The 21,491-nt window shown below is 54.3% G+C and overlaps 2 protein-coding genes across 14 annotated transcripts in view; both read left to right on the top strand.

Annotated features, from left to right (window-relative positions):
• CFAP99 (cilia and flagella associated protein 99) overlaps window positions 1-18,350 on the top strand; it is a 42,222-nt gene extending 23,872 nt beyond the window's left edge. For both annotated transcript variants that reach the window (XM_069594897.1, XM_069594898.1), the window contains 5 exons: window positions 13,809-13,950; window positions 14,057-14,208; window positions 14,933-15,138; window positions 16,820-16,982; window positions 17,121-18,350. In XM_069594897.1, the coding sequence (XP_069450998.1) occupies window positions 13,809-13,950; window positions 14,057-14,208; window positions 14,933-15,138; window positions 16,820-16,982; window positions 17,121-17,228 (771 nt within the window). In that variant the 3' untranslated portion in view covers window positions 17,229-18,350. The remainder of the gene's footprint in view (window positions 1-13,808; window positions 13,951-14,056; window positions 14,209-14,932; window positions 15,139-16,819; window positions 16,983-17,120) is intronic.
• Window positions 18,351-20,278: 1,928 nt separating this feature from the next.
• The window catches only part of RNF4 (ring finger protein 4), a 32,157-nt gene continuing 30,944 nt past the window's right edge, over window positions 20,279-21,491 (top strand). For 4 of the 12 annotated variants that reach the window (XM_069594908.1, XM_069594904.1, XM_069594900.1 and 1 more), the window contains exon 1: window positions 20,279-20,437. The gene's annotated coding sequence lies outside the window, so the exon portion shown is untranslated. The remainder of the gene's footprint in view (window positions 20,438-21,491) is intronic. The other 8 variants (XR_011257908.1, XM_069594905.1, XM_069594901.1 and 5 more) reach the window with 3 other exon arrangements.

Genomic DNA, 21,491 nt, shown 5'->3' with positions numbered 1-21,491 from the left:
ATTTTCCACAGTTTGTTGTGATCTACACAATCAAAGGCTTTGGTGTAATCAATGAAGCACAAGTAGATGTTTTTCTGGGACTCGCTTGCTTTTTCTATGATCCAACAGATGTTGGCAATTTGATCTCTGGTTCCTCTGCCTTTTCTAAATCCAGCTTGAACATCTGGAAGTTCTCAGTTCATGTACTGTTGAAGCCTAGCCTGGAGAATTTTGAGCATCACTTTGCTAGCATGTGAGATGAGTGCAGTTGTGCAGTAGTTTGAACATTCTTTGGCATAACTCTTCTTTGGGATAGAAATGAAAACTGACCTTTTCCAGTCCTGTGGCCACTGCTGAGTTTTGCAAATTTGCTGGCATTTTGAGTAAAGCACTTCACAGCATCATCTTTTAGGATTTGAAATAGCTCAGCTGGTATTCCATCACCTCCGCTAGCTTTTTTTCGTAGTGATGCTTCCTAAGCCCACTTGACTTTGGACTTCAGGATGTCTGGTTCTATGGGATAACACCACCATGGTTATCTGGGTCATTAAGTTCTTTTCTGTATAGTTTTGCTGTATATTCTTGCCACCTCTTCTTAATATCTTCTGCTTCTGTTAGGTCCACACCATTTCTGTCCTTTACTGTGCCCATCTTTGCAGGAAATGTACCTTGGTGTCCCTAATTTTCTTGAAGAGATGTCTAGTTGTACTGAATATATGATTTGCAAATATCGTCTCCCATTCCATGTGTGAGTGCCCAGTCGTGTCTGACTTTTTGCGATCCCATAGACTGTGGTCCATCAGGATCCTCTGTCCATGGAATTTTCCAGGCAAGAACACCAGAGGGAGTTGCCATTTCCTTCTCCAGGGGATCTTCCTGATGCAGGGATTAAACCCAGGTCTCGTGAAGCCTCCTGCATTGCCAGGTGGATTTCTTACCACTGCTGCCATCTGGGAAGCCCAGAAAGTGGAGCTGAGAGTTGCTAGTTGTGTCTGACTCTGCAGCCACATGGACATGCGCCCACCAGGTTCCTCTGTCCATGAGATTCTCCAGGCAGGAATGCTGGAGTGGGTTGCCATGCCCTTCTCCAGGGATCTTCCTGACCCAGGGATCGAACCGAGGTCTCCTGCACTGCAGGCAGATTCTTTACCATCTGAGCCACCAGGGAAGCCCATTTATGGCTTCAGGCTTTACATTCAAGCCTCTGATCCATTCTGAGTTGATTCTTGTGTGTGGTTAAGGTAGAGATTCAATCTCACTGTTTGCATAAATCTGGCTCTTTCAACAATATTCATAAAAGACATTGTCCTTTCCCCACTGAATTTTCTTGGTGCCTTGGTCAAAGATTAGTTGACCATGTACATTTTCTGTGAGCTTTTAACCTTCATTTCATTGACTTTATGTAGCTCAGCTGGAAAAGAATCCACCTGCAATGCAAGAGACCCTGGTTCAGTTCCTGGGTTGGGAAGATCCCCTGGAGATAGGCTCAGTTCAGATCACTCGCTCAGTCGTGTCCGACTCTTTGCGGCCCCATGAATCGCAGCACGCCAGGCCTCCCTGTCCATCACCAACTCCCGGAGTTCACTCAGATTCATGTCCATCGAGTCCGGGATGCCATACAGCCATCTCATCCTCGGTCGTCCCCTTCTCCTCCTGCCCCCAGTCCCTCCCAGCATCAGAGTCTTTTCCAATGAGTCAACTCTTCGCATGAGGTGGCCAAAGTACTGGAGTTTCAGCTTTAGCATCAGTCCTTCCAAAGAAATACCAGGGCTGATCTCCTTCAGAATGGACTGGTTGGATCTCCTTGCAGTCCAAGGGACTCTCAAGAGTCTTCTCCAACACCACAGTTCAAAAGCATCAATTCTTCAGTGCTCAGCCTTCTTCACAGTCCAACTCTCACATCCGTACATGACCATTGGAAAACCATAGCCTTGACTGACAGACCTTAGTCGGCAAAGTAATGTCTCTGCTTTTGAATATGCTATCTAGGTTGGTCATAACTTTTCTTCCAAGGAGTAAGCGTCTTTTAATTTCATGGCTGCAGTCACCATCTGCAGCGATTTTGGAGCCCCCCAAAATAAAGTCTGACACTGTTTCCACTGTTTTCCCATCTATTTCCCATGAAGTGATGGGACCGGATGCCATGATCTTCGTTTTCTGAATGTTGAGCTTTAAGCCAACTTTTTCACTCTCCTCTTTCACTTTCATCAAGAGGCTTTTTAGCTCCTCTTCACTTTCTGCCATAAGGGTGGTGTTATCTGCATATCTGAGGTTATTGATATTTCTCCCAGCAATCTTGATTCCAGCTTGTGTTTCTTCCAGCCCAGCGTTTATCATGATGTCCTCTGCATAGAAGTTAAATAAGCAGGATGACAATATACAACCTTGACGTACTCCTTTTCCTATTTGGAACCAGTCTGTTGTTCCATGTCCAGTTCTAATTGTTGATTCCTGACCTGCATACAGATTTCTCAAGAGGCAGGTCAGGTGGTCTGGTATTCCCATCTCTTTCAGAATTTTCCGCAGTTTATTGTGATCCACACATTCAAAGGCTTTGGCATAGTCAATAAAGCAGAAATAGATGTTTCTCTGGAACTCTCTTGCTTTTTCCATGATCCAGTGGGTGTTGGCAATTTGATCTCTGGTTCCTCTGCCTTTTCTAAAACCAGCTTGAACATCAGGAAGTTCACGGTTCATGTATTGCTGAAGCCTGGTTTGGAGAATTTTGAGCATTACTTTACTAGCATGTGAGATGAGTGCAATTGTGTGGTAGTTTGAGCATTCTTTGGCATTGCCTTTCTTTGGAATTGGAGTGAAAACTGACCTTTTCCAGTCCTGTGGCCACTGCTGAGTTTTCCAAATTTGCTGGCATATTGAGTGCAGCACTTTCATAGCATCATCTTTCAGGACTTGAAACAGCTCAACTGGAATTCCATTACCTCCACTAGCTTTGTTCGTAGCGATGCTTTCCAAGGCCCACTTGACTTCACATTCCAGGATGTCTGGCTCTAGAGGAGTGATCACACCATCATGATTGTCTGGGTCGTGAAGATCTTTTTTGTACAGTTCTTCTGTGTATTCTTGCCACCTCTTCTTAATATCTTCTGCTTCTATTAGGTCCAGACCATTTCCGTCCTTTATCGAGCCCATCTTTGCATGAAATGTTCCCTTGGTATCTCTAATTTTCTTGAAGAGATCTCTCGTCTTTCCCATTCTGTTCTTTTCCTCTATTTCTTTGCATTGATCGCTGAAGAAGGCTTTCTTATCTCTTCTTGCTATTCTCTGGAACTCTGCATTCAGATGCTTATATCTTTCCTTGTCTCCTTTGCTTTTCTCCTCTTTTCTTTTCACAGCTATTTGTAAGGCCTCCCCAGACAGCCATTTTGCTTTTTTGCATTTCTTTTCCATGGGGATGCTCTTGATCCCTGTCTCCTGTACAATGTCACGAACCTCATTCCATAGTTCATCAGGCACTCTATCTATCAGATCTAGGTCCTTAAATCTATTTCTCACTTCCACTGTATAAGCATAAGGGATTTGATTGAGGTCATACCTGAATGGTTTAGCGGTTTTCCCTACTTTCTTCAGTTTAAGTCTGAATTTGGCAATAAGGAGTTCATGATCTGAGCCACAGTCAGCTCCCGGTCTTGTTTTTGTTGACTGTATAGAGCTTCTCCATCTTTGGCTGCAAAGAATATAATCAGTCTGATTTCGGTGTTGACCATCTGTTGATGTCCATGTGTAGAGTCTTCTCTTGTGTTGTTGGAAGAGGGTGTTTGCTATGACCAGTGCATGTTCTTGGCAAAACTCTATTAGTCTTTACCCTGCTTCATTCCACATTCCAAGGCTAAATTTGCCTGTTACTCCAGATGTTTCTTGACTTCCTACTTTTGCATTCCAGTCCCGTATAATGAAAAGGACATCTTTTTTGGGTGTTAGTTCTAAAAGGTCTTGTAGGTCTTCATAAAACCGTTCAACTTCAGCTTCTTCAGCATTACTGGTTGGGGCATAGACTTGGATAACTGTGATATGGAATGGTTTGCCTTGGAGATGAACAGAGATCATTCTGTCATTTTTGAGATTGCATCCAAGTACTGCATTTCAGACTCCTCTGTTGACCGTGATGGCTACTCCATTTCTTCTGAGGGATTCCTGCCTGCAGTAGTAGATATAATGGTCCTCTGAGTTAAATTCACCCATTCCAGTCCATTTTAGTTCGCTGACTCCTAGAATGTCGACGTTCACCCTTGCCATCTCCTGTTTGACCACTTCCAATTTGCCTTGCTTCATGGACCTGACATTCCAGGTTCCTATGCAATATTGCTCTTTACAGCATCGGACCTTGCTTCTATCACCAGTCACATCCACAGCTGGGTATTGTTTTTGCTTTGGCTTCATCCCTTCATTCTTTCTGGAGTTAGTTCTCCACTGATCTCCAGGAGCGTGTTGGGCACCTACTGACCTGGGGAGTTCTTTTTTCAGTATCCTATCATTTTGCCTTTTCATACTGTTCATGGGGTTCTCAAGGCAAGAATACTGAAGTGGTTTGCCATTCCCTTCTCCAGTGGACCACATTCTGTCAGACCTCTCCACCATGACGCGCCTGTCTTGGGTTGCCCCATGGGCATGGCTTGGTTCCATTGAGTTAGACAAGGCTGTGGTCCTAGTGTGATTAGATTAACTAGTTTATTCTTGGGCTTCCCTGGTGGCTTAACTGGTAAAGAATCTGCCTGCAATGCGGGAGACCTGAGTTTGATCCCTGGGTTGGGAAGATCCTTTGGAAAAGGGAACAGCTACCCACTCCAGTATTCTGGCCTGGAGAATTCCATGGACTGTATATCCGTGGGGTCGCCAAGAGTTGGACATGACTGGGCAACTTTCACTTACCTATTAAGGAAGGTAACTGTTTAATTGTAATCTGTTATTACAGGTATCCTGTCCGGGTTACTCATTGGGCTTCACTTGAATAGTGTGTTCTGGCCGTGAAGTGTGTATTCGTGTCATCAAACATACCAGTCTTCTCCTTCGCTGTATCTGGATTTGGAATGAGGAAGGCTTTTCCCATGTGCATGGTATGGAAGAATTCAGCCATATTCTCTTCTAGCATTTGTGTGGTTTTGTTTTTAAACCTGGATCTGTATCCACTTGAAGCTTATTCTCGCGCGTGGTGTGAGATCCGAATCCAGCAGATGCCGTCCAGTTTAGTCTTCCAGTCCCCGAATGCAGGACATGCCTCCACTTGCTTCTTTTGTCCACTTATGACTTTTATTTCTTTCATCTGGTTATTAGGTTTCTGTAAGTTTGTGAGACTTGCACCTAAGTATTTCTTCCATGATTTTCGAGTGGTTGTGGATGGCACTATTATTTTCAGTTTTGGCATCCTCGTAGTGAATGCCAGTCTGTAAAATACAGTTGGTTTTGCGTGTCGTTCCTGTGTCCCGTGGCCTCACTGAACTCCCTAACTAGTTTTCTTTCTTTCTTTTTTTTTCCCTAACTAGTTTTCTAGGACACACAGGACAGTTTGTCGTCGATTCCTTGGGCTTCTCTCTGTGGCGCGGATGCCATCTCCTGTTCCGCCCTTTCCGGTCCGCATCCCCCCCTTTCCGGTCCGCATCCCCCCCTTTCCGGTCCGCATCCCCCCCTTTCCTGTCCGCATCCCCCCTTTCCGGTCCGCATCCCCTCCCTCCGGTTTGCATTCCGTTTCTCTCTTCCTCTCGCCTGCTGCACTGGCTCATTCTCCATCTTGGGGGAAATCAGTTCTTTCACTGTTAAGTGTAATGTTAGATGTCAGGTTTTTCGTAGATGTGCACTTTATCAAATCGATTAAATTCCCTTCTATTCCTGGTTTTCTTAAAGTTTTTATCAGGAATTTTTGCTCGGTGGCTCTCTGGATCAATGGATACAGTCGTGTGATCGTCTTTAGCCTGTTAATATGGTGGATTCCACTGACCGATTTTCAAATGTTGAACCAGCTTTGCATTCTAAGAATACGCCCCACCTGATTGTGGTGTTTGTATAATTCTTTTTTATGTATGTTGAATTCTATTTGCTACTAGTTTGATTTTCTTAGAGGTGTTCTTACATGTAGCTTCATAAGTAGTGTTAACCTATAGTTTTCTTTTTTGTAATGTCATCTGCCTGGTTTTGGTTATCGCGGTAATTCTAACTTCATAGAATGAATTTGGAAGTGTTTTCTCCTTTCGTTTTCTAGGAAAGATTGTGTAAAATTGATATTCATTCTTTCAACACATGGTAGGATTCTCTAGTGAAATCATCTGGGTTTGGGGTTTTCTTTTTTGGATGTATCTAAATTAGAAATTCAACTCTCTTACAAGTTCCAGGGCCATTCAAATGATCTGTTTAGTTTTCGGTAGGTTGTGCCAGTTTGTTTTTTGAGAAATTGTCCATTTCACTAAGTTGCCAAGTTTATGACTGTAAGTTGTTTTGAAGATTCTGTTACTATCCTTTTTAATGTCTGTAGGGTCTAGAGCATTTCACTCTTGATATTGATGATTTCATGTTTTTTCATTTTTTCTGTGAGAATTGCTAGAGATCTGTCAATTCCATTGATCTTTTCAAAGAACCAGTTTCTTGTTTCATTGATTTTCCTCTACTGTTTTCAATGCTGTTGACTTCTGCTCTTTATTATTCCTTCTGCTTGCTTTGAGTTTACTTTGCTCTTTTCCCAGGTTCTTGAGGTCGGAGCTGGGCTGCTGACTGGAGACTCCGCTGCCTTTCTGTTTAAGTGCTGGTGTTGTATGTCTCTGTTTATTTTGTTGCTCTGGCTGTGTCCACAAACTTTGGTATTTTGTATTTCACTTTCATTCAGTTCAGTGTCCTTTTTCATTTCACTTGAAAATGCCTCTTTGCCCCTTGGATTATTTAGAAGTATGTTGTTTAGTTCCCAAGCATTTGTCCTTTTTCGTCATTGATTTCCGGTCAATTCCATCGTGGTTGTTGAACATACTCCGTGCTGTTTATCTTAGATTTGTTGAGATCACGTCTTTCATAATTGCTTGTTGAAGCATTTTAATGACGGCTTCTTTATAAACCGATGTCAGATCTAACGCCTCTGTGACCTCAGTGCTGGCATCTGCTGATTGTGTCTTCATTCTGCTGGAGACCATCCTGGCTTGTGTGTGATAACCGGTTGAAACCTGGGCATTCTGGGTATTATGTTCCAAGCTTCTGGGTCGCATTTAAGCCTTCTGTCTGAGCGTCCCCTCTCTGATGCTGCTCCGGGAGGGGAAGGGAGGCACCACTGTGTTACTGCCCGGCAGGCTTGTCAGCCCACCTTCCCCACGTGCCTCTGCTGACCCCCGAGAGGGGCTACTCGTGAGGGCAAGGGCTCCGCTAGTCCTCCGCTGACAGCTGCCTGACCTGGGGTGGCAGGGGCACCTTATAACTGCCCCCACGTGGCCCTCGCTGTCACGTGACAAGCGTGAAGGGAAAGCCCTCACTTGGCCCTCAGCTTCCTCTGACGCCACCCTGGTCGGGGGGGGGGGGGAGGTGGTGAAAGGACCCTTGTTCCCACGGGTGGGGGTGGACGCCAGGTTGCTGAGCTTGCTGCCAGCTCTCCTCTGGCACACCGGACCCCTAGGGCAGGCCCCTGCTCAGATTGAGGAAGCTCACGCCCGCTTGGCCTTTGCCCAGGTTTTGCCTGTGGTGTCTGGCTGGAGCACAGGTCACGTTGCTCCGTCTTCTGTCTCTCTGGGTGGCTCCTGGCTTCCCCAGAGGCTCAGCTGGTAGAGAATCTGCCTGTAGTGAGGGAGACCCAGGTTCAATCCCTGGGTGGAGAAGATCCCCTGGAGAAGGGAATAGCAACCCACTCCAGTCTTCTTGCCTGGGAAATCTCATGGACAGAGGAGCCTGGTGGACTGGGGCTTCAGTCCATGCGGTCGCAGAGAGTCAGACAACAGCAGCTGACACTCGCTGGAGAAAGCAGGCTTTGGTCGCACTTTTTTGTCTGTACTTGTGGCATTTTGGGGGCCTTCAGCCCCCAGCCTAGAACCTAGAAGGTAAAAAAGAGACCAGGGGCCCCAGCACCGTGCCATTCTTCAGGCCCTGCAGTCCTAGCCTGCCGGCCCTCTTCCCTCCACTGTTAGCTGTCTTCTTATGTATTTTTTTTTTAATATTTATTCATTTGGCTGTCCCAGGTCTTAGTTGCAGTATTCATTGTGATTGTTATTCAGCTGGCTCTTTTGTGACTCCATGGAACGATGTCCCGCCAGGCTCCTCTGTCCATGGGATTTCCCAGGCAAGAATACTGGAGTGGGTGGCCATTCCCTTCCCCGGGGGGCTTCCCGACCCAGGGACCCAGCTCATGTCGTCGCCTGCCTCAGCAGGTGAACTCTTTACCTCGGAGCCGCCAGGGAAGGGCTAGCGGCGGCCTGTGCGCTCTACCTCCCTGACCGGGGAGCGAACCCGGGCCCCTCCCGCATTGGAAGCACAGAGCCTTGGCCACTGGACCACCAGGGAAGTCCCTGTATGTTTGACAACTTATATTTGGGGCTTTTAGCTGTGCCGAGTGGGAGGGAGGAAATTGCCCCCCAGCCCCCCGCCGTCTTCCCAGACGTGGACGTTCCAGGTGTCGATTCTCGTAAAGGCTTCTGCAGCGTCTGTGGAGAGAATCCACTTTTCCTCCCAACCTCTATGCATGTGGTGAATTGTATGAGGGATTTCTTTTTTTTTTTTTTAATGAGTATTTTATTTTATTTTATTTTTATTTTTTATTTTTATTTTTTTAATTTTAAAATCTTTAATTCTTACATGCTTTCCCAAACATGCAGTATACTAACACATATATATGGAATTTAGGAAGATGGCAATGACGACCCTGTATGCAAGACAGGGAAAGAGACACAGATGTGTATAACGGACTTTTGGACTCAGAGGGAGAGGGAGAGGGTGGGATGATTTGGGAGAATGACATTCTAACATGTATACTATCATGTGAAATGAATCGCCAGTCTATGTCGGACGCAGGATGAGGGATTTCTTAATGCTAACCCTTCCGTGCCTTCCTGGGATGAGTCCCGTGCAGTCTCCCTGGAGTTTGAGAGTCCCTGGGACTCAGGCGGAAATGTCCAGAGGCGGGGGGCGGGGGGCGGGGGGTGGGGACGGAGGGCAAAAATGGGCTGTAGTTGAGCAGCCGAGCACTTGCCTTGACTGGAGACCCTGAGAGGAGCCCGGGGGAGCCACCTGGAGGGGCAGAGACCCCATCAGAGGGGTGGGCGCTGGAGGCTGTAAAAGTCACTAGTCCAGCTGGAGGCCAGGGCTTGGACTAGAAGCTGTGGCCTGATGAGTGGCCTTGCTGGGGACGAGACTGTGTCCAGGCGACCCATCCGAGGTGCTGGGGGAGCAGCTCCTCCCGGGAGGAAAGCACCCCCACCCCCGCAGGCTTTCCCCCCCGAATGCCTCGCTCTTAACGCCTCAGGGGTCCTCACTCCTCCTTGGGCCTCCTTCCGTGTTCCAGGAGCTGGGCTGCTCTTGGGAAGCAGGCACAGAACACTTTGGCTTCCCACCACCCTGCATCTCGCCCGCCGACTGTCCGCATAACTGGGCAGCACTGCAAGCCCCGAGCCGTGTCCCCAGAATGAAGCTGAACCTGACTGCCCCACCCCGAGTGGGTCCAGAGGCGTCTCTCGCCGCTCCTGGGACATCCAGCTGCAGGCGTTTAGATGACGACTATGTTTTACGAGCAAACTAACAGATTAGACATGGCTTGGCTGGTGAAAAATCCGCCTGCAATGTGGGAGACCTGGGTCCGATCCCCGGGCTGGGAAGATCCTCTGGAGAAGAGAAAGGCTGCCTACTCTAGCATTCCGGACTGGAGAGTCCCATGGACTGTGTGATCCATGGGGTCACAAGCCACGCAAGGGGTCGGGCGTGGCTGAGCAACTAGCACAGGCGCATTTGAAGAGGAAGTTTCATTTTTCCCTGTGCTGTTCATGCCGGACTAGTGACTCTTACAGCCTCTGTCTTGTTTTTAACTATCATTTTAGGTTTTTTTTCTAAGGTTTTAATTTAAATCGAGTGTTCTTTATTTTATTTATTAATTTTTCCTACACCACGCACAATATGGGATCTTAGTTCCTCAACCAGGGATTGAATCCAAGCCCCTGCAGTAGAAGTGCCGAGTCTTAACCTCTGGGCCTTAATGGGACTTTGTGTCGGCCGGAGGCTCCGTGGCCACGGCCCGGCCCACGGGGCCCACCCTCCCCACCCAGCCTCCCCTGTCCTCTCTGCCCATCTAGAGCCACGGGACGTCCTTTCTTTTGAGGGGCAGGATGTGTGGGGCCCATCTGAATTTCCTCTTCTTGAGACACACGTTCAGTTATTCTCCTGAGCCCCGGGGCCTCCTCGCAGAGCCCAGGGTCGATTTCCATAGCTGGGGGTCAGGGGGCTTTTCTGATTTTTCCCTGGTCCCCAGTATTAAGGCGCTCTAGCAATGGGGCTGAAAAGGACACAATTGCAAAGTCCTGAGCGTAGCTCTGTCACTGTCTCAAGATGTTAAACAATCAGAATATACTGTCTTCACTAAATTTCATCTTCCCCCCCTCTCTTTTTGGCTGCACTGCTCAGCTTGTGGGATCTTAGTTCCTCGACCAGGGATTGAACCCGTGCCCCTGCAGTGGGAGTGCAGAGTCTTAACCACTGGAGAGCCAGGGAATTCCCAATGTTATCCCCTTGTAAAAATAATTTGATGAACCATAGAAATAAGTAACTATATTGGGGGAAAAACGGATGAAATTCACATAATCTCCTTTTTCAACCTGTTGTCACAGTGAACTTAATCCAGAAAACCCGTACACAAAGCCACAGGCTGCAGGACCCTCCCAATCTGGTTGCCACGGGCGCCCGTTCAGAGAGCGCGCTTCACGGAAGTGTTGGGTGGATTATTCCCTTAGGAGCCCCTTGGGGCATTCTTCTATTTGGTGCTGTTGGGCGCGGTCCGTGTTCCCTTGAACTTCCAGCTGAAGGCCCTTCCTTGGGGCAGGGTGGTACTGGCTGTGGAGGCGGGAGGCCAGGCTGGCCCCCGACTGGACTCCGGGCTGGACCACGGGCCCAAGGGCTACGTCCAAGCAGACAGAGCCGAGAGCTGGCCCGGGGCTCCGGGCACCCTGGTGACCCCTGCCCTCCTCCTGCTGGCCGGCCCAGAGAGCCAGGCCGCAGCCCCTCTGCCCGCCCACCCGTTCGGCTTTCTGGCCTCCCTCTTTCTTCGAGCACTCCACCCTCTTCTCTGATCAGCGATGCTGGGCTGACATTAGGGCCACAGCGGATGGGGGCCAGGGAATGGTCGGGGAGGCAGCACCGCCACCCCAGTCACCGGCAGAGACGAGGGGGCGGGGCGGGGCGATCTGCCCGGCAGAACTACAATCCTGGCCTCCCTCCCTCCCTGGGCCTTCTCCACGGCTGGCCGCAGGGCTCCTGGGCTCCATGAGGCTTACACGGAGCTGGGAGCCGTGGATGAGGCCCCCAGCCCTCTCTGTGCTGCTGACAAGCTGGGCACCCAGAGACCAGGCATCTTTCTTTGCACAGAGGCTGGTTACTTGAGGTAGGACTCCTCCATGTTCTGGGAGCCTGCTTTTTTTTTCACCTTGTACTTCCGCCGAAGCATTTCTCGAACTTATGACAAAGTTTTCAAAGAAAGTGAAGTCGATCACTCTTGTCCCAACTCTTTGTGACCTATGGACTGTAGCCCACCAGGCTCCTCTGTCCATGGGATTCTCAAGCCAGGAATACTGGGGTGGGTTGCCATTCCCTTCTCCAGGGGATCTTCCCGACCGGAGGATTGAACCCGGGTCTCCCGCATTGTGGGCAGATGCTCTACCGTCTGAGCCACCAGGGAAGTTCATTTTTACTGTTTAAAACAAACAGTCCATACAGTCGCAGGGTCAGACCAACTGAGCGAGTTCGCACGCACGTCACTTTTGTTGTTGCCTAGTTGCTAAGGACTGTAGCCTGCCAGGCTCCTCTGTCCATGGGATATCCCAGGCAAGAATACTGGAGTGGGTTGCCATGCTCTCCTCCAGGGGATCTTCCTGACCCAGGGATTGAACCCACGTCTCCTGCACTGCAGGCCAGTTTGTTACTGCTGACCCACTCGGGAGGCCCCCTCCTTCCTTTACAATGCCATAAAACGCTCCCGGCTCATCCTGTACCTTCTCCTCCTCAGCCGTAAAGTGGCCATCTCTCCAAAGACCCTGGTTCCTTTTCTTAGAACCTGGGATGAACCTGCACGGAGAGGGGCGGCCATGAGCCAGTTTATATGTGTTGGCAGAGTGCTTCACCAAGGCTTTCTTCCTGCCCAGTGTGCCTGGAGTCCACGCCACCACCACAGGCGGACCCTCCATGTGCCACGAGGTCTGAAATGAACCCCGAGCTGCCAAGACCTCTGGGGTTGGGAGTCCAGAGCCCCTGGCGGCGCTGGGCAGTGACGGGAGGTATACATCCCACACTGTCCTTTGTGGAATCTTTTTTTCTGTTTTAAATGGAGAGTCTTTAAAGAATTTTCTATTTATTTTTTGGCTGCACTGGGTGTTCGTTGCTGTGCGTGGGCTTTCTCTAGCTGTGGTGAGCAGCGGCTTCTCTTCTCGCTGAGCCTGGGCCCTGGGGCACACAGGCTACAGTAGTTGTGACGCATGGGCTTAGCTGTCCCACAGCACACGGCATCTTCCCAGACCAGAGATCGAACCTGTGTCCCCTGTACTCTCAGTCCAGTTCAGTCGCTCAGTCGTGCCGACTTTGTGACCCCACGGACTGCAGCACGCCAGGCCTCCCTGCCCGTCACCAACTCCCGGAGTTTACCCAAACTCATGTCCATTGAGTCGGTTGATGCCGTCCAACCATCTTATCCTCTGTCTTCCCCTTCTCCTCCCACCTTCAATCTTTCCCAACATCAGGCTCTTTTCAAATGAGTCAGTTCTTTGCATCAGGTGGCCAAAGTATTGGAGTTTCAGCTTCAGCATCAGTCCTTCCAATGAACATTCAGGACTGATTTCCTTTAGGATGGACTGGTTGGATCTCCATGCAGTCCAAGGGACTCTCAAGAGTCTTCTCGAACACCACAGTTCAAAAGCATCAATCCTTCAGTGCTCAGCTTTGCATTGTCAGGCAGATTCTTAACCACTGGACCTCCAGGGAAGTCCACTCTGTAGCATCTTGAAGACTGAAAATAATATTCTGAATTGTTCACAATAGCGCCAAACAGGAAACAACCTGAATGTGTCTTGATGGTAGAATGGATCAAAGAGTTGTGATATATTCCCTGAAAGAGCCACGAGAGTAAGCCAACTGCAGTCCCAGTGAACACGTGGGTGAGGCTGGAACCCCTGGCGCAGAGCAGAAGAGGGGAGCGGGGACGCAGGGCCTGTGACGTGGTTCACAGTGGCAGCAGCATGCCCTGCGGTTCAGGACCGTGCATTTCAGAGGCTCCAGGAGAAAGAGAGGTGTGGGAGGACCGTCAGGCCATGCCTGGGGCTCCCCCAGGGCCGGCCTGGCCTGTGCACAGACGTGGGCAGAATCTGGACAGCTGCCCCCATGCGGCTGCAAAGCAAGGAGGGTCCTCCTCTCTCAGCTAGAGTCATCACTGGGCAGGCTCTGTTGGCCGCCCTCCTCAGCGACCCTGTTTGATCCGGGGTCGCGACTGCCTGGTTCTGGGCTCACCCCCATCGCAGACACCAGGAGGGCGTGAGGTAGGACTTCTCCGCAGGCCTGACCCCCGAGACGCTGGCAAGCCTAAACCCAGGTTCCCGAGTGATTCAGGGCCAACCTCAGCGGCTCAGGGGCCAGAGCGGGCAGCTCTGATGGCGGCCGGTTGTGTCCAGACAGCCGAGCTGATGCAGCGGTGCACGGAGAGGCGCCTCCAGGAGGAAAAGTCCATGAAGGAGCTGGTGGAGCAGGTGATGGAGACACAGAAGAACGTCAGGGTGGCACAGACCGAGCTCCGGAAGGGCCGCCGGCGGATAGGTAGGGGGTCGGGGTGGGGGGGCGCCATGCCCTCCCGGGAGCTACCCCCGCCCCCGGGGCTGGCCGGCTGCTCTCCGAGCCCCTCAGCGCCCCGCTCGGCCCCCAGCTCAGGAGGTGACAGAGGAGAACCGGGAGCTGCTGCAGCGCAGCGCAGAGGCGGCCAAGGAGGAACGGAGGCAGCGCCGTGCCCTCGTCTCCCAGCTGCGAGCCCTGGAGTTTCAGCCCACGCGCAGGGGCAAGCTGGTGGACCTGACCCAGGTGAGGCCGCAGCCCACGGCCTGTGCCCTTCCAGCACCCTCCAGCAGGGGCGCTTCCCCACATCTTCCTGGGCCTGGCATCCTGCGGAGGGTGCACCCATGATTCCCACCAGGGCCGAAGGCAGTCTGGGGTCCACCTGGCCACTCATGCCCGGCTGCCCCCCGTGCACTGTGCCAGAGGACCTGGTCCAGGGAGGCCTCTGGCACTCCGGGGGCTGGCCAGGCAGCTTCATGGACTTGTGCGTTGAGGGAGCTACCGGGACCCACTAGGCCCACGTGGCAGGTGTGCTGGACGGGCAGCAGCTCCTGGGGACCAGTGTGGGAAACACTGCGAGAGGCCAGGCTGGTACCCGGGGATGGGCCGGGGTGGGTAGGCCTGGTCCCAGGCTGTGCAGAGTCTGATGGGCTCTCTGGCTGGGTCCCCAGGTCCCGGCTGGGGAGACAGGGCTGAGTACCATGGGGGGCCCCAACAGGCCCCCAGCTGAGCTGTCCCCGCGCAGGTCAGGGCTGTGGAGGGAGCCCAGGCGGGAGAAGCCAGATGGCGGACATTGCCACACAAACACCGCTGAGAGGACGGGAGGCCGCCTGGGCACGGGGCCAGGCCTGTGGCCTTCAGGAAGGACGATGAAGCTGGTGCAGGGGGAAAGCCAGGGGCCGGGGCTGCCCGAGAAAGGCTGGGCCTGGCTCCCGACCTGGGGCATCTCCCTACCCTGGTCCTCCTGCAGACCCCCGGCCATGGCTTGGAGGGGGAGATGTCGGTGGTGGAGTTGCGTGAGCGGCTGGCCCTGCTTAAGGAGACCCGGCGTCGCCAGGAGGAGGAGCGGCGAGACCAGATCATCCAGGGCAAGCGCACCAAGAGCCAGGAATTGCGGGACACGGTGGAGCAGGTGGCGCTCTGCCGCGCCGCCATGGGGAGGTCTGCAGCCCTGAGGTGGGTACTGGCGACCCCAGGGCGGGCACCCTGGGCAAGGGGAAGGGAGCCTGCCTTTCCCCTCCTCCCCCCGTGGGTTTTCCTCGCAGCAATCCACCACCCTCCAGTCAGTTCCCTTGCAATCTCTTCCCCCCACCCAACTGTTTTCTTAGACAAGTCTCAGGCCTTCAGAAAGGGTGGAAAAAAAGCCTCCGGTGACGGCTCCAATGAGCCGGACCACACCCTTTAGCCCTGCACTTCATCCATTAATAGCGAGCCAGCTACTTAATGGGTTTGGGCGGATGCTGGGAAGTGCGTGCTTAGTCAGTCGTGTCCAACTCTTTGCGACTGGACTGTAGGCTCCTCTGTCCTCGGAATTCTCCAGGCCAGAATACTGGAGTGGGCAGCCTTTCCCTTCTCCAGGGGATCTTCCCAACCCAGGGATCGAACCCACGTCTCCCGCACTGCTGGCGGAGTCTTTACCGTCTGAGCCACCAGGGAAGCCCATGAATACTGGAGTGGGCAGCCTATCCCTTCTCCAGGGGAATCTTCCCAGCCCAAGAATTGAATCGGGGTCTCCTGCACTGCAGGCGGATTCTTTACCAGCTGAGCCACCAGGGAAGCCCATGTGGGTTTTGGACACTGCACTCATAAACGCTCTGGTGTGCATCTTCTGAGAAAAAACACAGCCCTACATAACCACAGTGGCAACCTACTCCAATACTCTTGCCTGGAAAACCCCATGGACGGAGGTGCCTGGTGGGCTGCAGTCCATAGGGTTGCTAAGAGTCAGACACGACTGAGCGACGTCACTTTCACTACATAACCACAGCACAATGACACAGCTAGAAACGAGCAGAGACTCCCAGTGCCATCTAAATACCCTGTCTGGTCACATTTCTCCAAGGATCCCAAAACTGTCCACTACAGCTTGGAAAGATTGAGTACTATAACTTTTATCTTTTTAAACTAGGGCTTGTGGGGTGGGGGTGGGGAGGTGGGGGATGAGGTCACAGGTAGCATCTGGTTGTCAAACATCTCTTTCAGTGGAAAGCACATGGACACACACACACCCTTTTTGTTTGGGGAACACTGTGGTGACTTTTTGGGCCCCGTGGGGCCTGGTATGGAAAGATCTAAACAGACAGAGGAATATTGCTACTGCTAAGTCACTTCAGTCCTGTCTGACTCTATGCAACCCCATAGACGGCAGCCTACCAGGCTCCCCCGTCTCTGGGATTCTCCAGGCAAGTACAGTGGAGTGGGTTGCCATTTCTTTCTCCAATGCATGAAAGTGAAAAGTGAAAGTCAAGTCTCTCAGTCGTGTCCGAGCCTCAGCGACCCCATGGACTGCAGCCTTCCAGGCTCCTCTGTCCATGGGATTTTCCAGGCAAGAGGACTGGAGTGGGGTGCCGTTGCCTTCTCCGAGTGGAATATTAGCAGTAGTAATCTCTAGGCAAGAGCGGGGAAGGCAGGGTAAGATGAAAGGGCGGTGGCTTTTCTCATCCCCGGAAACGTGCATAGGCAAACCTGTGGAACACTCTTTCAACTGTGAGATACAAGGAGCAAAAAGACAAGAGGCGCCGGGGAGAACCCTCCCGGAGCGGTTCCCCGGGGGTGTGGGGGCGCTGTCCGCTGGCACCTAAAACCCTGTGGTCCACCGCTGCGGGGCCCTCCTAAACCGGCCCCTCCGCCCGCCCAGGTGGGAGGAGAAGAAGGCGCGGTGGGCGGCTGCCGGAGCGCCCTCCCAAGACGAGCGTGTGCTGGAGCTGCGGCGCCGGATCCAGGAGAAGGCGGCCGAGCGGCGCGCGCGGGCGGCCCCGGGGCACGTGCCGGCGCCGCGGGCCGTGCGCCCCAAGCAGCGGGTGAGCCCGGCGGCGGCCGCGAGGGCGCGCCGCGCGGGGGTCGGGGACGCGAGGTGCGGGGTAGGGGGCGCGCAGGGAAGCCGCGTCCGGCTGCGGCGCAGCGCCGCGCGCCGACCTCCACCGCTCGCCCTCCCGCAGGCACAGCTGGAGGCGCAGCGCAGGCTGGAGCTGGAGCGGAGCCGCGAGCGCTGGCTGCAGGCGCAGCAGCCAGGATGCGGGGCCGCGCGCCGCCTCGGGGCCGCCTGAGCCGCGCGGCCTCCCCTCATCCCCACCCAGGACCCCGAGACACTAGCCCGAATGAAGACCGCGGGGCCGTGGCCCTGCCCCGCTCCGCCCGCCCAGAGCAGGGTTGCCAAATAAAAGGCGGGACACCCAGTTATTGCGTGGGACAAACATGCTAAGAACGTATCCGCTGGAATTCAGCTTTATTGGGGTGTCTTGTATCGAATGTGCTAAACATGGCCACCCTGGTCCAGATCCTTGCCCTTCCCTGCGGCCTAGCGGTAGGCATTTCCCCCGCCCGCGCCCGAGTTCCCGGAGCCCGCAGTGCCCGTGGAACCCCGGAATCTCCGTTCTCTGCCCTAATCCCCCAAGACTGAATATGTGGTTGTGCGGATGCAATTAGAAGTGGCCAGGATACTGAGTCACTACCAACTGGCCCTTCTCGCACCTGATCTCCTAAACCTCAGAGGATGGGGGGAATTGGCCAGGGAATTGGGAACTGTCCCCCATGCCCTTTCTGCTGGTGAGAACACCGGTGCTCAGAAAGGTGAAGTGAACTGCCCCGAGCCCTGGGACCCAAAGCTAGGCCTGGAGGCCCTTAGAGTATGGCCCAGCCTTACCCAGGCTCACTGAAGGAATGAGGTTGGAGCCGCTGGGCAGGTGCCCTGGCCCAGGGCCTGGACAGGAACGGATTGATTCTCCTGGTCCTCAGACCCAGGCCTGGGCAGCAGGTGTGTGGCTGAGGACCAGCGGGCTGAGTGAAGACCACGCAGTGTGCTGCGGCTCCTGGGAGAGGATGGGCAAGCCGGTGGGGTACAAGGTGGTGGGGTACAAGGCGGTAGGGGATGGATGTCTAGGAGAGGGACCCCATACCCACATCCTCTGTGGGCCTGCGGAGAAGAGGGCACCCCAGAGCGGGGAGGCAGAACCCCAGAGCACATCCAGACCAGGAGGGTGGCCATCTGAAAGTGACAGAAACGGACTAAAGACCAGAGTTCTCCCCCAATATTCTCAACTGTGTCAGAACCCCAGGACTTCCCTGCAACCGAGGCTGGTAAAAAGAGGAATTTCCCACCTCCCTGTCAAATTAGAGCTGGGAGCAGATTAAATTTCATTAAAAAAAAAAAACAAAACAAAAAAACGGCATTTCTTACATCCTTTGTTGAGTCATTCAAACCCATTTCACTTGGTATTGAGGGAATACACTGATGATGACCTGCCCCAAGAGAGTCCCTCAGGAGCCCAGACGGCTCCAAAAGGGGAACTGTCACCTTCTATAACTGGTAATTCAAAGGTAGAGTGGACTTCAGGACATGCCTGATCCAAGAGCTTTGTCTCTAAGTTGATAGCAGCTCCAATCTCACAGCATCTGGAGGAAGGGCCATCTCTCCCTGGCAGCTCTCTTAGGAGGGAAACCTCTCTGTCTTCCAAGCCTTGAGCTCTAGCTTCACTGGATTGAACATGGTCTGCTGAACAAGTCCCTGCAATGGCGGAAGGCCTGCATGGGGGCCTAAAGCAGGCTCTGTGACAAAGGCAGAGAATTTCCCTTCACCTGTCCGACTGGCCTCTGGAGCAGGGGGAAAGGTGGTGGCCCAGCAAACTCAGGGTGCTATTGGGAACGATGCTGGTTGGTAGTCCACAGGGTCCCCACCTGCCCTCCTGGACTGGGCAGCTGCTCAGAGTGCCTTGAGAGAACCTGGGCCTTCTGTTCATATAGACCCCATGGAACCTGGAGGGCAGCTCTTGGGCCATCCCCTGAGTTTATGGCCTGAGGGCCTGTCTTGTGCTGTACGGATGGCAACAGTGTCTCCTGGTATCCATGTTCCTTGCCTTGTAACCTCCCATCAAGAAGCAGAGTCCTTGAATCTGAGCTGACTTGCTTTGGCCGATAGGGTCCAGCAGGAGCGGCAGTGTGCCAGGTGACAGCCTGGACCTCAGGTGGCCTTGGAGGTCCCTCTAGTTCTCCACCTGGCCACAGTGTGGGCCTGTCCCAGGTGGGATGGTCCTATTGGGACGATCTGGTATTCTCAGAAAAAGAGACAAGTTGGGCCCTTTTCTGGTTGCCAAATCCATGCCCAGGCCCAGTTCTGGCAGCTAAACTCGAGGAAGCCACCACCAGGCTCTCTAATCCCCATTCTGACATGCAGCCCCACCTGGGCTGGCACACACCTGTGCTCAGAGTTGGGTCTTAGGATCCCCTGAGGTGGGCACCGCTGTCTTCTCCATACAACAGGCCAGGGAACCCTGGACCTGCCTGAACCCTGGAGCTGGGATTCAAACTCAGGCAAGAGCGATCCAGGCTCCACACTCTGACTCCGGGGAGTTACCCGGGAGACCTTCAGGCCCGCTTTCCTAGGACCTGGCTGGGCCGGAAGCCGGCGGGAATTCTCGTCCGTCTTCAGCCCTTTCCTGACACCTACAGTCTTCGGAATAATCAAGACTCCCAGCCCTCCGAGGTCTGCGTCTTGCCTCCCGCGACCCCCGTCGCTCCCAACCCCTGCACCCTGGCCTACTGGGCAGCCTTCAGCTCCCTGGCCATGCGCGCCCACCTTTGTTCACCCAGGCCCCCTTTTCCTGGAACTGCTCTCCTCCATTCTAGTGCTTTGGATGCTCAGCTAGCTCCCTCCGGGGAGCCCTCCCAGACGGCCCGGTTGAGTGCCTCTTCCGGCTTCCCGCAGATGGGCTGGTCCGTGCTTCCCACCCCTCCCTTCCATCTCCGCCAGCAGCCCGGTAAAGGCACGGGATCGCGGGAACCAGCCGCGCGCGGGTCCAGGGCCTGGCGCGGTCAGGAGGCCAGAGTGGAGGCGGCGGAGATTCCAGAGAACCTAGGTGGAGAGAGGGGCGTGTCCCAGCCGGGACCACGACTCCCGGCAGGCCTTGCGCGCCGAGAGGCGCCGGCCGCTCCTCTCGCGGGAAGGCAGAAGCTTTTTTGAGTTCGCGGGCCTGGGCGGGGCCGGAAGCAGGCGCGTTTCAAAGTGGTGATAGATGGTTTTGTTGTCCAATAGGAGTGAAAATAGAGCCCTCTCCACGGGCGGACCGCGGGAGTTAGGGACGGCGGCGGCCAGTAGGGAGGCGTGGGGGCGGGGCCGAGGCCCCGGGAGAGGAAGTGGGTCGGTGCTGAGGCGGCGGCGGCGGCGTCGTCTGCTGGAGGTCTTCTCTGAAGCGGCTCGCGGAGGTGCTTCCCTCGCTCGAGTGCGTCAACCGCCGCGCCCGCTGAGCCTCCCCGGCGCCAGGCAGGGCTCGACTTCGCGGGGGGCGCGGGCGGCAAGGCAGCGCCGGGCGGGTTCGGGGGTTCTGGTGGCCTCGCGCGGCCTGAGGAGGCCTTGGCGCCGCGGAACCGCCGGGGAGCGGCCGACCCCTCTGGGGCCCCGACCCGCGGCCGAGAGCCTCTCCCCGGGCCCCGCGCGGGGGCCGCACGAGCCTGGCGCGGGCGCGGAAGTGGGGAGGGCCTCGCCGCGGGTGTCGGCCGCCCCGGGCGGGCCGCAGCCTGGGCGCCGCCGTCTTAGCGTCGCCGGGGAAACTGAGGCGGCGGGGCGGGGAGGGGCGCGTCCAAGGTCACCGGGAAGGCCGGGAGGGGCGCCGCTCGCGGGCCGGCGCGGGCGTGAAGGGAGGCCGGGCGAGGGTTTCGTCCCCGCCGAGGCCGCCCCCTTTGTGTGCTCGGGCGGCCGCCGCCGCGGGCTGGCGAGGCCGCCGGGCGGAGCCGCCTTCAGGCTGGGCCGAGGCTGGCACGCTCGAGGCGGGGGGGTGGGCAGAGCTCAGCGGGTCTTAGGCTCCGCGCGCTGGCCGGACGCGTAGCCGCCGAGGCCTGTGGCCGAGCCCGCGGCGGGCGCCTGGAGACGGGTACCTGAAGCCCAGGACTCGGCGCAGGCCACTTTCCACGTCTTCACCCGTCGAGGGAAAAGGGGAAGAGTTCAGAGCCTTGGTAGGCGTTTTCGTGGGGCGTGGGCTTTTGTGTAACTCCAGCCCCTGCCCGTGGACTGTCACGGCCATACCTTCCTTCTTCTGCGCCACTTTTGTTGGAACCAGACCTGGGGTCTCCAGCTCTGCGGTCCTGCACGCTGTGCTCCAGCTTGTGGCCGGGAAGACTGAAGCGGCCTGCCCAAGGTCACAGCCTGAGTTCCCTGCCTGCAGAACTAGACCTTTGAACTCAGTGACCAGGAGCTTGGGGGCCCACTGGTTATGAAAGAAAAGTTGAAGGGAATCGTTTGGCTTTGTTTTTCTGGTGGTTTGTTTTTTGAGGGGTTGGGATGGTTTTCCTTATGAGTTTGAGAGCATTCAAATAATGCT

This window comes from Ovis canadensis, chromosome 6, assembly GCF_042477335.2.
Source record: "Ovis canadensis isolate MfBH-ARS-UI-01 breed Bighorn chromosome 6, ARS-UI_OviCan_v2, whole genome shotgun sequence".
Lineage (NCBI taxonomy): Eukaryota > Metazoa > Chordata > Mammalia > Artiodactyla > Bovidae > Ovis > Ovis canadensis.
Note: the sequence above shows the minus strand (reverse complement) of the source record. Positions and strands in the feature narration are given on the sequence as shown.